This window comes from Esox lucius, chromosome 5 (genome assembly GCF_011004845.1).
Source record: "Esox lucius isolate fEsoLuc1 chromosome 5, fEsoLuc1.pri, whole genome shotgun sequence".
NCBI classification, from domain to species: Eukaryota; Metazoa; Chordata; class Actinopteri; order Esociformes; family Esocidae; genus Esox; species Esox lucius.
Genome location: NC_047573.1, coordinates 1,548,145 through 1,564,992, shown reverse-complemented (window position 1 = coordinate 1,564,992; position 16,848 = coordinate 1,548,145). Strand labels below are relative to the sequence as shown.

Sequence of the window (16,848 nt, the reverse complement as noted above, 5' to 3'; positions counted from 1 at the left end):
CTTAAGAACATTACATTAAAATGCCAGGCAATCCCAAGACAGGCTCACTCACATGCCCCCCCCCCCCCCCCCCCCACACACACATTTCTTAAACATCTCTAGCTTTTTGGGGACACCAAAAGTTATTCCCCTTCAAAATCTTATCTTTCCTAACCCCTAATCCTTAACCCCTAAAGCCTAACCCTACTACTAACTACCTTAATAAAACATGAAGAAACACACACACAGACTATTCTCATCGAGAACTTTTAGGCAGCACCAACACAAGTTAGTACTGTCTGTAAGTAACTGTCTGTTCATTTAGCCAGAGAAGCAGGTGTCATTTCTCCAAAAGGTTCATTCTGGTCTCCACCGCCTCCTGAGTTGAATAGCTTGTCAACAGCATGGACCACTACACTACAACCAGAACAAAATAGCACTTGATTAACAAGTGCTCACGGCTAGGGCGCCTAAAGGCCTTCTACAGGGGCTCTGGTTAAAGTAGCGGACACTATCTAGAGAATAATGTGTGGCCTGGGGATGTAGACTGTCAGAAACGTATTTGGTTTGTCACTTTCAGGGTAGCAGGGAGGATCCCCACAGCCCAGGTGTGACTGACCACACCTACATGTCTGGCTTTGAACTGTGGGGTCACAGCCACTGGGTGACCAGGTCACAGGGTTTTATTAAGTCACAGGACTGGATGTGTTTGGTAGCAGAGACCCATTGATCTGTCTGAGATCCACAGATCTGTCTGCATGTATCTCAGATAGTACTGACTCAGTAACCTAATCATAAGAAACCCTGCTTTAAATCCAAGATTATACTCCTCCTTGAAACTATTTAAAAAATATATAAATTATTAACTAATGTAGCCTAAATAGGTAATCTCGGTTAAGATTAATTATATAAACGTAATTGGTGAAAAAATATGACTTAAAATTATTTTCCACATAATCTGTTGTTTTCATGCATTCATCTTTCAGCAATTACTTTCTAAATAATTCTAAAAGAATAGAATAATAATAATTGAGTTGCAATTTAACAGTGAGTTCGTCACTAGTACTTCTACTGATCAGCCCATACTTCGGGCCCCTTGCCTCGTGGTGCCCATGACACTTTCAATGCAGCTCGAATACTTTTTTGCGCCCTGACTTGTTTGTTTCCCAAATGACACCATGTTCCCGAGAGAGCTGTATGCTGCAATCAAATGTAGTGCACTACATAGAGAATAAGGTGGCATTTGGGACATAAGCTGAGTGTAGGACGGGCTGAGCTAAGGGAATAATTTGGTCATGTCCCATTCTCCACTTCACATCGCGCACTCCCGCACAACTCCGAGGATGCAGATCTAACCCTGACGGTGGACCGGACTGCTGGAGCGTTTACTCATAAGCGACACGTGCATGGGAGACCATTTGGATTGTAATTTCAAAGAACGGATCACGGAAAATTGTTGAACATTAAGCAAGAAAAACGTGGAATCAGAATACATTTGCAGTCGTGTTCCCAGGTATGTTCGCCTTCAGGCTATTGCGCAGTGGATGTATAATTGAAATGCTTTAGCTTGTGTCTGCTCAACTTTCCCCACAATGTGTGAAAACTATGGAACTGTAATTTGGCCATGTCAATTGCAGATTTGTTTCAGATATGTGGTGCTCTCGATGATGGCTCTATGTATTTTCGATTAAAATACATTTTATAGATCTTGTGCATTTTTATATGATACTTAAATTGCCACTGGTGTGTGGGAATTATGAATAATAAATGTAGAACTTTAGACAAATCCTACAAGAATACTTTCCACGACTTAAAAAATGTCGTTTAGTTTTAGCTTTTCGTTGGTAGCGGGTTAATGGACACAGTCCCGACGTAGGACAGACTGACTACAGCACGACCAACTAGCACAGACTTGAACCAGGCGCCCTGAGCTATATAGTTACAGCGGCAGAGCTGTCCATGCATAAGCTCAGCTGCACTGAAAGTCATTTACGGTTTACTTTTCCAGCACAACCAAGAACACTCCTCCCCGCAATGTCCCAATGGAGCGCGGATCTGAACCTCGTACAATGACTTTTCCCTGCACACATCTAGTGATGCTGAAGCTGAATGCGCTGTGGTTCAGGCTATCTTTGTTTTTTACTAGTTTTTATTAACGTTTTTCATAATGTCATGGTTTTTCGGATTATTTGCTCAGTGTTCATTCAGTGTAGAACACACCCCTGGTGTTTTTTCGTTCAATTTGACTTGACTAATCTGATAAAGTGCCCTAAAATACACATTTAAACATTCAGTTGGGATTAATAGGAATATTAGATCCAGAAGGACAGCCCAGATTTATACAGCCCAGGACTTTCTCAGAAGTGTGAAGAAGCAACCCATACCATATGAAGTACCTAGTCATTTTGTGTCCTCTTACTATAGTTTATTGTTTAAACTTTGATAATTGATGTGTGATATGTTGGACATTTCTGCAAGAGTGCTCTAAACAGAAAAAAAAAAGTGTTTGTCATCTTACATACAAATCCCATACTCATCCCACCTTTCATACAAATCCCATACTCATCCCACCTTACATACAAATCCCATACTCATCCCACCTTACATACAAATCCCATACTCATCCCACCTTACATACAAATCCCATACTCATCCCACCTTTCATACAAATCCCATACTCATCCCACCTTTCGACACAAAATACATTGACGTGTTCTAAAACTCATCAGAAATAAATACGAGGGCCGATTGACAGTATGTATGGTTTAAAGAGATCATCCACATGAAATCTCCTTCCCACTGCAAAGTTACACCATTATTTCAAACCATTCATAAATGTCAAAGACAAAACAAGAGTGACAACCAATTCACTCCAATTGAAACAGGAATGCACAGCCCTTCCCAAACAACCTGTGGCACAGATTAATCTTATTTACTGTGATTGTCATTGGTGGTATGTCTGGTACTTATCTACTCTTTACAGTTCTGCTTAACTGTGTCATGCTCAAGGCCTTTCTTGCATGCACAGAATGATTCAAGTTCCCCATAGTATTATGATAGGATTAAGATCTGGGCTTTGACTCGACCTTTCCATTACCCTCCATTACTTCTTTATGAGCCATTGTGTTGTAGGTTTAATTGTGTTCTTGGCTCATTGTCCTGTTGAAAGATCCATGTTTGGTTGAGCTTCTGCTTTTTGACAGATGGACTAAAATTCTACTCAATAACTCTCTGATACAACATGGAATTTGTTGTTGACTCAGTGCTGGTAAGTTGGCCAGACCCTGAGGCAGCAAAGCAGCCCCAAAACATAATGCGTCCGCCTCCATGCTTAGCAATGGTTATAAGGTTCTTCTTTTCAAAGGAATCTAGCTTTGACTAATTTTCCAAAAGTATAATCACTAGACACCTGGAAATATACTTCTAGTTGATAAGGTCTTTGCCCATGTGTTGTTTCACAAATGTCTTGTCTTAACATACATTTTTTACAGCAGAGGCTCCTTCTTCCTGACCTCTTACGTAGACCAGCTTTGCACAGTCTCTTTCTGCCAGTTGACTCGTTCACTACAGCTTTGACGATGGGCATCAATACACTTCCTTTTGAGAGCTTTGAAGGTCTTTTGATCTTGGCATGATGTGTTTCCACATGCCCATGAGGTTGAGACCAAACCAGACCAAGGTTTTACTCTTTAAGGAAAAGTAAAACCTTGGTTAAAACATTAACGTCTTCAATGAATGTGGTTGGAATTTAGCTCAGAAATCCATGTGTCAAAATATTTAAAAAAAACTTTCCAGAAGGTGTACTTTTTGCACATGACTGTAAATTGTAGGGCCCTATAATCCAGGACAGATATAAAAGTGACTTGGGCAATTGTTTCTGTTATTATCTGGTCACGCATGTTTTATAGTAAAGGATTCAGACCTTTTCACTTACTCCACATGTTGCTGCATTATGGACTTAATATCTTATTACAAAATATGTTTTTAGAAATGTTTGCCAATTTATTTACATTAATATTTTGTCCCTTTTTTCACTGCTTTGTAGAATCTACATTGAGGTTGATTACAGCTTTGAGTATTGTTAGGTTTGCCTTTACCATCTGTGCCCAAAACTTATTTCAACAAAAGCACATTTGATTTACAAATGTTTTGCAATTACTCCTAAAATGAAACCCAGTGCATTTAGCATGAAAAGTAATTGTACATACCAATCTTTGGCTATGGAAATTAAGAGACAGAAAAAAAAAGACCATGAATGTCGATAGCTCTCACTTAAGTGAAAGTAAAAAGAATCGTTCTATTCCGGCTTGGTGTTTGCGGCCCACTTCCATTTTGTAGTGGGTGTGTAAAGGCTCACTGTGCCTTGATATCTTCATCTCACACCTGCCTAGTGATCTTTCAGGTACACACAGCTGTGTAAAGTGTATGTATGATGAGCTGACACAGCCTCACACACTCAAACACACACACATACAAACACAGTGAACACATCTTGTACTTGGCATTGGGACCGGCCTCGACAACTACTCCACGTCCTGTACAGTGTTTTCATAGATATTATCACTAGACACTTCCAACACACACTAGTATCATCCCTAGACACCTCCAACACACACTAGTATCATCACTAGACACCTCCAACACACACTAGTATCATCACTAGACACCTCCAACACACTAGTATTATTACTAGACACCTCCAACACACACTAGTATTATCACTGGACACCTCCAACACACACTAGTATCATCACTAGACACCTCCAACACACACTAGTATCATCACTAGACACCTCCAACACACACTAGTATTATCACTAGACACCTCCAACACACACTAGTATCATCACTAGACACCTCCAACACACACTAGTATTATCACTAGACACCTCCAACACACAATAGTATCATCACTAGACACCTCCAACACACACTAGTATTATCACTAGACACCTCCAACACACACTAGTATTATCACTAGACACTTCCAACACACACTAGTATTATCACTAGACACTTCCAACACACACTACTATTATCACTAAACACCTCCAACACACACTAGTATCATCACTAGACACCTCCAACACACACTAGTTTTATCACTACACACCTCCAACACACACTAGTTTTATCACTACACACCTCCAACACACACTAGTATTATCACTAGACACCTCCAACACACACTAGTATTATCACTAGACACCTCCAACACACACTAGTATTATCACTAGACACTTTCAACACACACTAGTATTATCACTAGACACCTCCAACACACACTAGTATCATCACTAGACACCTCCAACACACACTAGTATTATCACTAAATACCTCCAACACACACTAGTATTATCACTAGACACCTCCAACACACACTAGTATCATCACTAGACACCTCCAACACACACTAGTATTATCACTAGACACCTCCAACACCCACTAGTATTATCACTAAATACCTCCAACACACACTAGTATTATCACTAGACACCTCCAACACACACTAGTATTATCACTAGACACTTCCAACACACACTAGTATTGTCACTAAATACCTCCAACACACACTAGTATTATCACTAGACACCTCCAACACACACTAGTATCATCACTAGACACCTCCAACACACACTAGTATCATCACTAGACACCTCCAACACACACTAATATCATCACTAGACACTTCCAACACACACTAGTATTATCACTAGACACTTCCAACACACACTAGTATCATCACTAGACACCTCCAACACACACTAGTATCATCACTAGACACCTCCAACACACACTAGTATTATCACTAGACACCTCCAACACACACTAGTATCATCACTAGACACCTCCAACACACACTAGTATTGTCACTAAATACCTCCAACACACTAGTATTATCACTAGACACCTCCAACACACACTAGTATTATCACTAGACACCTCCAACACACTAGTATTATTACTAGACACCTCCAACACACACTAGTATTATCACTAGACACCTAAACAGTGTTATTCATAGTGTTGATGTGGGCAGGGCCAAGGCCATGCACCCCAGAGTGGAAACATCATCAGAGAGTTGTGTGCTGTGTAGATTCCCTGTAATGGTTTATGTGCTGCGTCCATCAACGGCCTGCATGGCCTCAATTCCCATGGCTGATATCGATGGGAGACAATGTGGAGGCCCCCAGGCGTCCTTCATGTGGAAGAATGTAGTCCGGATGTGCCTCAGTGAAGCCTCCAACAGATGTCCTGTTTATCGCAGGTGCAGCCAAAGTGTGTCTGCAGGTACAGCACGATGGAGCCCCAAAGCCGCCGCTTGCTCACACTATTCTGGATGCACCCGTTGGCTTGTGATGACAAGCTGAGTGAGGTTCTCACACCCTGACCTGGTTGCACCTGGGATCCTGGACCGTCTGCCTTTGGCCTTGGTCTCCAGTCCAAACACTTTTTTGTGTGTGTGACAAGTCCTACAAAATATACTGCAATACTGGCTCAGATGTGTTGCCCAGTCACATTAGGGCTTTGTTCAGATGCTTAGCTGTGATTGGCTGAGGGTCTCTGCACATCCCTCAGAAGCTGACATTATTTAAAGGGAATTCCCAAACAGACTTAAGTTAGGATTTCAGGCTCCCATCCTGGTGGTTTTAACTCCATCCATCCATCCATCTTCTACCGCTTATCCGGGGCCGGGTCGCGGGGGCAGCAGTCTAAGCAGGGATGCCCAGACTTCCCTCTCCCCAGACACTTCCTCTAGCTCTTCCGGGGGGACACCGAGGCGTTCCCAGGCCAGCCGGGAGACATAGTCCCTCCAGCGAGTCCTAGGTCTTCCCCGGGGTCTCCTCCCGGTGGGATGGGACCGGAACACCTTCCCAGGAAGGCGTTCCGGAGGCATCCGAAAAAGATGCCCAAGCCACCTCAGCTGACCCCTCTCGATGTGGAGGAGCAACGGCTCTACTCTGAGCTCCTCCCGGGTGACCGAGCTTCTCACCCTATCTCTAAGGGATCGCCCAGCCACCCTGCGGAGAAAACTCATTTCGGCCGCCTGTATCCGGGATCTTGTCCTTTCGGTCATGACCCAAAGCTCATGACCATAGGTGAGAGTAGGAACGTAGATTGACTGGTAAATCGAGAGCTTCGCCTTGCGGCTCAGCTCTTTCTTCACCACGACAGACCGATACATCGACTGCATTACTGCAGAAGCTGCACCGATCCGTCTGTCAATCTCCCGTTCCATCCTTCCCTCACTCGTGAACAAGACCCCTAGATACTTAAACTCCTCCACTTGAGGCAGGCACTCTCCACCAACCTGAAGTGGGCAAGCCACCCTTTTCCGACTGAGGACCATGGCCTCGGATTTGGAGGTACTGATTTTCATCCCCACCGCTTCACACTCGGCTGCAAACCGTCCCAGTGCATACTGAAGGTCCTGGTTAGAAGGGGCCAACACGACAACATCATCTGCAAAGAGCAGAGACGAAATCGTGTGGTCCCCAAACCTGACACCCTCCGGCCCCTGGCTGCGCCTAGAAATTCTGTCCATAAAAATTACAAACAGAACCGGTGACAAAGGGCAGCCCTGCCGGAGTCCAACATGCACTGGGAACAAGTCTGACTTACTGCCGGCAATGCGGACCAAGCTCCTGCTTCGGTTGTATAGGGACCTGACAGCCCTTAGCAAAGGACCCAGGACCCCATATTCCCCAAGCACCCTCCACAAGATGCCGCGAGGGACACAGTCGAATGCCTTCTCCAAATCCACAAAACACATGTGGATTGGTTGGGCAAACTCCCATGAACCCTCCAACACCCCGTAGAGGGTATAGAGCTGGTCCAGTGTTCCACGGCCCGGACGAAAACCACACTGTTCCTCCTGAATCCGAGGTTCTACTATCGGCCGTATTCTCCTCTCCAGAACCCTGGCATAGACTTTCCCGGGGAGGCTGAGAAGTGTGATCCCCCTATAGTTGGAACACACCCTCCGGTCCCCCTTCTTAAAAAGAGGGACCACCACCCCGGTCTGCCATCCCAGAGGCACTGTCCCCGACCGCCACGCGATGTTGCACAGGCGTGTCAACCAAGACAGCCCCACAACATCCAGAGACTTGAGGTACTCAGGGCGGATCTCATCCACCCCCGGTGCCTTGCCACCGAGGAGTTTCTTGACCACCTCTGTGACTTCAGCCCGGGTGATGGACGAGTCCACCACTGAGCCCTCATCCTCTGCTTCCTCAATGGAAGACATGTCAGCGGGATTGAGGAGATCCTCGAAGTACTCCTTCCACCGCCCGACGACATCCTCAGTTGAGGTCAACAGCTGCCCACCTCTACTGTAAACAGCGTTGGTAGGGCACTGTTTCCCTCTCCTGAGGCGCCGGATGGTTTGCCAGAATCTCTTCGAGGCCAGCCGATAGTCCTTCTCCATGGCCTCACCGAACTCCTCCCAGGCCCGAGTTTTTGCCTCCACAACCACCCGGGCTGCAGCCCGCTTGGCCTGTCGGTACCCGTCAGCTGCCTCAGGAGTCCCACAAGCCAACCAGGCCTGATAGGACTCCTTCTTCAGCTTGACGGCATCCCTTACTTCCGGTGTCCACCACCGGGTTCGGGGATTGCCGCCTCGACAGGCACCGGAGACCTTACGGCCACAGCTCCGAGCGGCCGCTTCGACAATGGCGGTGGAGAACATGGTCCACTCGGACTCAATATCTCCAACCTCCCTCGGGATCCAGTCGAAGCTCTGCCGGAGGTGGGAGTTAAAGATCTCTCTGACAGGAGACTCGGCCAGACGTTCCCAGCAGACCCTTACAGTACGCTTGGGCCTGCCGAGTCTGTCCAGCTTCCTCCCCCACCATCGGATCCAACTCACCACCAGGTGGTGATCAGTTGACAGCTCCGCCCCTCTCTTCACCCGAGTGTCCAAGACATACGGCCGCAGGTCAGATGAGACGACAACAAAGTCGATCATCGACCTGCGGCCTAGGGTGTCCTGGTGCCACGTGCACTGATGGACACCCTTATGCTTGAACATGGTGTTCGTTATGGACAAACTGTGACTAGCACAGAAGTCCAATAACTGAACACCACTCGGGTTCAGATCAGGGGGGCCGTTCCTCCCAATCACGCCCCTCCAGGTGTCACTGTCGTTGCCCACGTGGGCGTTGAAGTCCCCCAGTAGAACAATAGAGTCCCCAGTCGGAGCACTTTCCAGCACCCCTCCCAGAGACTCCAAGAAGGTCGGGTACTCTGCACTGCGGTTCGGCCCGTAGGCACAAACAACAGTGAGAGACCTATCCCCGACCCGTAGGCGCAGGGAAACGACCCTCTCGTTCACCGGGGTAAACTCCAACACATGGCGGCAGAGCTGGGGAGCTATGAGCAAACCCACACCAGCCCGCCGCCTCTCACCATGGGCAACTCCAGAGTGGTGAAGAGTCCATCCTCTCTCAAGGAGTGTGGTTCCAGAGCCCAAGCCGTGCGTAGAGGTGATCCCGACTACCTCTAATCGGAACCTCTCAACCTCACGCACTAACTCAGGCTCCTTCCCCGCCAGCGAGGTGACATTCCACGTCCCTAGAGCCAGTTTCTGTGTCCAGAGATCGGGTTGTCTAGGCCCCTGCCTTCGACTGCCGCCCGATCCTCTTTGCACCGGCCCCTTATGGTCCCTCCTGTGGGTGGTGAGCCCACGGGAGGGCGGCCCCACGTCACCCGTTCGGGCTGAGCCCGGCCGGGCCCCATGGGGGAAGGCCCGGCCACCAGGCGCTCGCATTCGAGCCCCAACCCCGGGCCTGGCTCCGGGGTGGGGCCCCGGCTGCGCCATACCGGGCGACGTCACGGTACTCAAAATTTTATTCTTCATTAAGGGGTTTTGAACCGCTCTTAGTCTGACCCGTCGCCTAAGACCTGTTTGCCTTGGGAGACCCTACCAGGGGCATATAGCCCCAGACAACATAGCTCCTAGGGTCACTCGGGTACTCAAACCCCTCCACCACGTTAAGGTGGCAGTTCTTGGAGGGGTGGTTTTAACTCCAGTCCTGAAACTGGAGAGCTACTGTCCTGTAGGTTAATTCTATCCTTGTGGAGAGATGGTGGGGTCTGTCTCTACTATTGGCACCAGGGAGCCTATTTGATACCATCAATCCTCCTGTCGCCAGCTCACATCCCGACAGACCTGGAATTTGACCTCTTAAACCGTAGGTTACTAGCCTGCCTCTCTAACGGCTAGGCTGAGTAGATATATACAGTATGCATTTTATGGTGAAAAAGCAGACGGTCAGTTTAAATCCCTGGACCACCCTAGACCAACAACATCAGTCAGTTTAGATCCCTGAACCACCCTAGACCACCAACATCAGTCAGTTTAAATCTCTGGACCCCCCTAGACCACCAACATCAGTCAGTTAAAATCTCTGGACCCCCCTAGACCACCAACATCAGTCAGTTTAGATCCCTGGACCACCCTAGACCACCAACATCAGTCAGTTTAGATCTCTGGACCCCCCTAGACCACCAACATCAGTCAGTTAAAATCCCTGGACCACCCTAGACCACCAACATCAGTCAGTTAAAATGCCTGGACCCCCCTAGACCACCAACATCAGTCCACTAGGTGGATGTCTTGACGAGTGTTTGGCAAACCAGTCTGGTAGTTTCCTTTATCCTTCAGCCAGAATCCACTGATGCTGATTCATCTGTCTGTCTGTTTGTCGGCTTTCTCTCTCTCTAACTCTTTCTTTCTTGCTTTTTTCTCGCTCTGTAGCTGCCCCAGCTTGTTCCTTTAGGCTCCTCCTTCAATGCTGGCTGACAGTGTGTGTGTGTGTGTGCATGTGCGTGTGTGTGCCCCTTTTTTGCTGCATGTATTTCATCTACCTGCCTGTCAAAACTCAACCCTGTGGAAAATATTGTGCCAGTGCTCATTAGTGTCATGTCTCTCAAACACCAAACTGAAGTGTGTAGACATGGAGTCCCTGCATTACATAAGATAAAGTCTCAGTTTTGAATAGTTTGATGTTAGTTATAATGACATTAGTTGTCCGACAAGACACGCAAACAGGTGGAAAAAAAAACATTCTGAAATGCAGACTTTGCAGAATGAAAACGTTGATGAAACGTTGTTCATGAAACGTTGTTAATGAAACGTTGTTAATGAAACGTTGTTGACAGTCTAATAGGGAGAATGTGTACTTATTTAGTGGTTTGGATAAATCAGTTAGTCAGGTTTGCACCAGTAGTCTTTAGGCCAATAAAGTCAGTGCTAAAGTGATTGAAGTGTGATGGTCCCCCTTTATTGAATGTTTTCACACACTGTACTCCTTGGGGAGTTCGTTGACATGGCAATGCAGCAGCCCCCACCATCTACCCTCTAGACATAAGAATAACTGACATGAACTCTGACCCTGAGGGTGACCCGTGATGCCTGTTTGAGGTCACCGCACTGGCAAAATGTTTGTAACATGACATAACCATACATTGTACCACAAATTATTTTATAAGATGTCATAAAAAAACATTACTACATGAGAACGATTCTGGACAAAAATCCTTTGTCTAATTTCCCAAAGTCTTTGCTGTGTGGTGTGTTATTGTACGTGACAGGGATGTTGGCCCCAGTCTGACCCTGGATGTGGTCCCTGTGATCAGACGGCTGTGTGATGTTTGGGTCACGATGTACCTGTTGAGAGACAAGACACCACCCTTGGAGAAAGTTCAGCATTCCTTTGATAAAAGAGAATAATGGTGGGCTTCACTCAGCGCAACTCTCAACGTGGCTTAGACTTCTGCCCTTGTGGAGGGGAGGACCCAGAATAGACTTCTGCCCCACTGTCCTTGTGAAGGGGAGGACCCAGAATAGACTTCTGCCCTTGTGGAGGGGAGGACCCAGAATAGACTTCTGCCCCACTGTCCTTGTGAAGGGGAGGACCCAGAATAGACTTCTGCCCTTGTGGAGGGGAGGACCCAGAATAGACTTCTGCCCTTGTGGAGGGGAGGACCCAGAATAGACTTCTGCCCTTGTGGAGGGGAGGACCCAGGGTAGAGTTCTGCCCAACAGTTTTGTCTACCTGTCATGCATAAAGGAGGAGAATATAATGTGTCCAGAAGACAGAGGGTGTCTGTCTTGCAAATGTCAATTCATTAGCAATATAAAAATAGATGCATAGAAAACTTTCATTAATGTGACATTTGACTGCTCAAACACAGGAGCATAGCATGCTGTAAGCAGCTCCTCTCTCTGACTCCATGTTACCTGCTCCTCTCTCTGACTCAATGTTTCCTACTCCTCTCTCTGACTCCATGTAACCTGCTCCTCTCTCTGACTCCATGTAACCTGCTCCTCTCTCTGACTCCATGTAACCTGCTCCTCTCTCTGACTCCATGTAACCTGCTCCTCTATTTGCTGTCAGGAAACCAGCAGTTTTTTATTCCCATTAGTAAATTATCAGTCTGACTTGCATCACGGATGACAGTCCATTTGTTGTGTAGGGAAAAGGTATGGAGCCAAATAGAGCTCAAATAGGGCTCCTGAATAGGCCTCCTGAATAGGGCTTGGGTCTAAGTTACAGCACTATGTAGGGAATAGGGCTTGGGTCTAAGTTACAGCACTATGTAGGGAATAGGGCTCGTGTCTATAGTAGTGCACTATGTAGAAAGTAGGGTTTCATTTGGGAAACATAGTCTGACTTGAAAATGTTGTTCTTATTAACACTGTTTTTATCTACAAGTTGTTATGTATAAGTGTGCTATTGGGTAATTACATTAATACAGTATCAAATACATTTCCTTTGTTTCTCTCTGTCTTACAATCTCTCTCTCTCTCTCCTCTCTATCTCTATTTGTCTCTCTCTCTTTCTTTTGGAGAACAGCCAACTTTAGGAGGATATCAGACCGACCAGATAGGACTGGCTCGCAACAAACCTGCCTCTCACCACCATGATGCAGAGAGTATTACTCACTGCTTTCTGCCTAGGTATGGGCACACGCGCACACACACACACACACACACACACACACACACACACACACACACACACACACACACACACACACACACACACACACACACACACACACACACACACAGAAAACTGATAAACACCACAAAATGACAGATGTTGAGCTATTCACCTGGGTTGCTGAGGTAACTGTCTTGTTGTCATGAGGAACAGCCAAATTCTCCCTAACACTTGTATACAGCGATGCTCTGTTTACAGTAAACTCCTGTAACAGAAATATAGGCTTCTCTTAATGTGTGTATTTGTTACTTCTACAGCTATGAAATGATTACATGTTACCCGGATCGTGTTAGGTCAGGAAATATTTGGACATTGACAACATTTTCATATTTATGCCTCTGTACACCACCACAAGGGATTTGAAATGAAACAACCAAGATACAATTGAAGTGCTGACTTTCATCTTTAATTCAAGGGGTTGAACAAAAATAGTGTATGAAGCATTTAGGAATTGCTGCATACTTATTTAAGGGGCTCAAATGTAATTGGACAAATTAACACAATCATTAATAAAATGTTCATTTTTAATACTTGTCAAGAGTCCTTTGCAGGCAATGACTGCTTGAAGTCCAGAACGCATGGACATCACCAAACACGGATGCTTTTCCTGGCCTTTACTGCAGCTGTCTTCAGTTGTTGTCTGTTTGTGGGTCTTTCCGCCTTAGGTTTTGTCTTCAGCAAGTGAAATCGTGCCATTGGAAGTACCATTGCCAATGGATTCTACGATCATCCACCATTGGTGGCTTCCAAGGACTTCCAGGTCTTTTTGTGTTGTAGAGCTCATCAATGCATTCTTTTTTTCTCAGAATGTGCCAAACTGTTGATTTGGCCACTCCTAATATTCCTGCTATCTCTCACATGGATTTTCTTCCTGCGGACTAAGGATGGCCAGTTTCACTTGCATTGAGAGCTCCTTTGACCGCATGTTGTGGGTTCACAGCAACAGCTTCCAAATGGAAATGCCACACCTGAAATCAACTCCAGACCTTTTACCTGCTTAATTGATGAAGAAATAATGAAGGAATAGCCCACATATGTCCATAAAACAGCTTATGAGTCAATTGTCCAATAATTTTTGGTCCCTTGATGAAGAGGGGGCTACATATTAAAGAGCTGCAATTCCTAAAGCCTTCCTCCAATTTGGATGCGCATAATTAAAGCTGAGAGACTGCACTTTAAGCCCGTATTCATTATTTTACAGTAACTTGAATCTATTTTGGTAAACAACCAATATAACAAAACTTGTGTCACTGTCCAATTATTCCCGGACTTAACTATATACAGTATATTTCTGTTCATGTGCCGCTGTGATTTGTAAGGTGAACAGCTATGACACAATCTTGGCTGTTTTGTTTCAAGTCATCTTTGTGTTTTTAGAAAAGTGCTAGTAAACAAATATGTTGTATACTGAATGTGTATAAACATGCCAAGTAAACATGTAATTAAACATGTTTTAAAACTCTGTATCATGTCCTTGGTCTTGGATCTAGTTCTCCTCCAAAGCGGTGGTGAGACCAAACCCGATGGACCCAAGAACAAGAAACCAAAACAAGGTAGACATCATGACAAACAGATATCAGGGTTGACAAGGTAGACATCATGACAAACAGATATCAGGGTTGACAAGGTAGACATCATGACAAACAGATATCAGGGTTGACAAGGTAGACATCATGACAAACAGATATCAGATTTGACAAGGTAGACATCATGACAAACAGATATCAGATTTGACAAGGTAGACATCATGACAAACTGATATCAGGGTTGACAAGGTAGACATCATGACAAACAGATATCAGGGTTGACAAGGTAGACATCATGACAAACTGATATCAGGGTTGACAAGGTAGACATCATGACAAACAGATATCAGGGTTGACAAGGTAGACATCATGACAAACAGATATCAGGGTTGACAAGGTAGACATCATGACAAACAGATATCAGGGTTGACAAGGTAGACATCATGACAAACAGATATCAGATTTGACAAGGTAGACATCATGACAAACAGATATCAGGGTTGACAAGGTAGACATCATGACAAACAGATATCAGGGTTGACAAGGTAGACATCATGACAAACTGATATCAGGGTTGACAAGGTAGACATCATGACAAACTGATATCAGATTTGACAAGGTAGACATCATGACAAACAGATATCAGGGTTGACAAGGTAGACATCATGACAAACTGATATCAGATTTGACAAGGTAGACATCATGACAAACAGATATCAGGGTTGACAAGGTAGACATCATGACAAACAGATATCAGATTTGACAAGGTAGACATCATGACAAACAGATATCAGATTTGACAAGGTAGACATCATGACAAACAGATATCAGATTTGACAAGGTAGACATCATGACAAACAGATATCAGATTTGACAAGGTAGACATCATGACAAACAGATATCAGGGTTGACAAGGTAGACATCATAACAAACTGACTCCATATCAGTGATGTTGGTTATCTTATTCTGTAACACTATTTGGAGGGACCCAACAGTCTATCTGTTGATGTTTAATCTGCTGATGTTTTTTATCTGCTGACTATCAGTTTGGTTTGGTTTAGTTCTGTGTGAAAATCCCATTGGTCCCATAGTTGTACCTTGCTTTTGATTCTCCCTCCATGCCCCTCTTTCTAACCCCTCCATGCCCCTCTTTCTACCCCCTCCATGCCCCTCTTTCTACCCCTCCATGCCCCTCTTTCTACCCACTCCATGCCATTTTCTACCCCAGTAGTTCCTGCCATAGAGTGTGATGTGCGGGCAGGGAAGATCAACCTCCCAGAATTCATTGTTAAATGCCCAGCCGACTGTAAACAAACAAAGAGTCAGGTGTACGGAACCGGTGTCTTCGCCTCCATCTCCAGCATCTGTAATGCAGCCATACATAGGTGAGGACAGGACTGGTACAGCTGTGTCTTAGACACACAGGAGAGGACAGCTGTGTCATAGACACACATGAGAGGACAGCTGTATCATAGACATACAGGAGAGGACAGCTGTGTCACAGACATACAGGAGAGGACAGTTGTATCATTGACATACAGGAGAGGACAGATGTATCGTAGACATACAGGAGAGGACAGCTGTATCGTAGACATACAGGAGAGGACAGCTGTATTGTAGACATACAGGAGAGGACAGCTGTGTCATAGACATACAGGAGAAGACAGTTGTATCGTAGACATACAGGAGAGGACAGATGTATCGTAGACAGACAGGAGAGGACAGATGTATCGTAGACATACAGGAGAGGACAGATGTATCGTAGACAGACAGGAGAGGACAGATGTATCGTAGACATACAGGAGAGGACAGCTGTATCGTAGACATACAGGAGAGGACAGCTGTGTCATAGACATACAGGAGAAGACAGTTGTATCGTAGACATACAGGAGAGGACAGGTGTATCATAGACATACAGGAGAAGACCTGTACAGCATTACAGGGTGGAACAGAATTTCCTCTCTGCAGGTGTTTCAACTAAGCTGTCTGAAGCCTCACCAGGAAGTGTATTGAAAGGCTGAAGAAGTATTTTAGCCTGGGAGAGTCCTAAACAGCAGAGGCTTAGGCTCTCTGAAGCTACATGTCAGTGGTGTCTGATGGGCGGTTCATTTCTACAGCGGTATCATCACTAACGCTGGAGGCAAGGTCATCGTGAAGAAGATGCCTGGACAAAGTGTCTACAAGGGTTCCAATTCTCACGGAGTTCGTTCCCTGTCCCTGCCCAAGTGGAGGGAGTCCTTTGTTGTCTCAGGTATCAAATGTATTTGTCAATCAATCTTAGCATGGGTGTTTAATCAGCCTAGTAGCAGTTGTAGTGTGCAATTTCAGGCTAT

General features: G+C 45.5%; 1 protein-coding gene across 6 annotated transcripts in view; it reads left to right on the top strand.

Annotated features, from left to right (window-relative positions):
* The first annotated feature begins 1,276 nt into the window (after positions 1-1,276).
* Positions 1,277-16,848, top strand: part of vit (vitrin) — a 43,212-nt gene continuing 27,640 nt past the window's right edge. For 3 of the 6 annotated variants that reach the window (XM_029119761.2, XM_029119760.2, XM_029119757.2), the window contains exons 1-5: positions 1,277-1,492; positions 12,840-12,943; positions 14,480-14,542; positions 15,744-15,900; positions 16,633-16,766. In XM_029119761.2, the coding sequence (XP_028975594.2) occupies positions 12,907-12,943; positions 14,480-14,542; positions 15,744-15,900; positions 16,633-16,766 (391 nt within the window). In that variant the 5' untranslated portion in view covers positions 1,277-1,492; positions 12,840-12,906. Of the gene's footprint in view, positions 1,493-12,834; positions 12,944-14,479; positions 14,543-15,743; positions 15,901-16,632; positions 16,767-16,848 lie in introns of all 6 variants that reach the window. The other 3 variants (XM_029119759.2, XM_029119758.2, XM_029119762.2) reach the window with 3 other exon arrangements.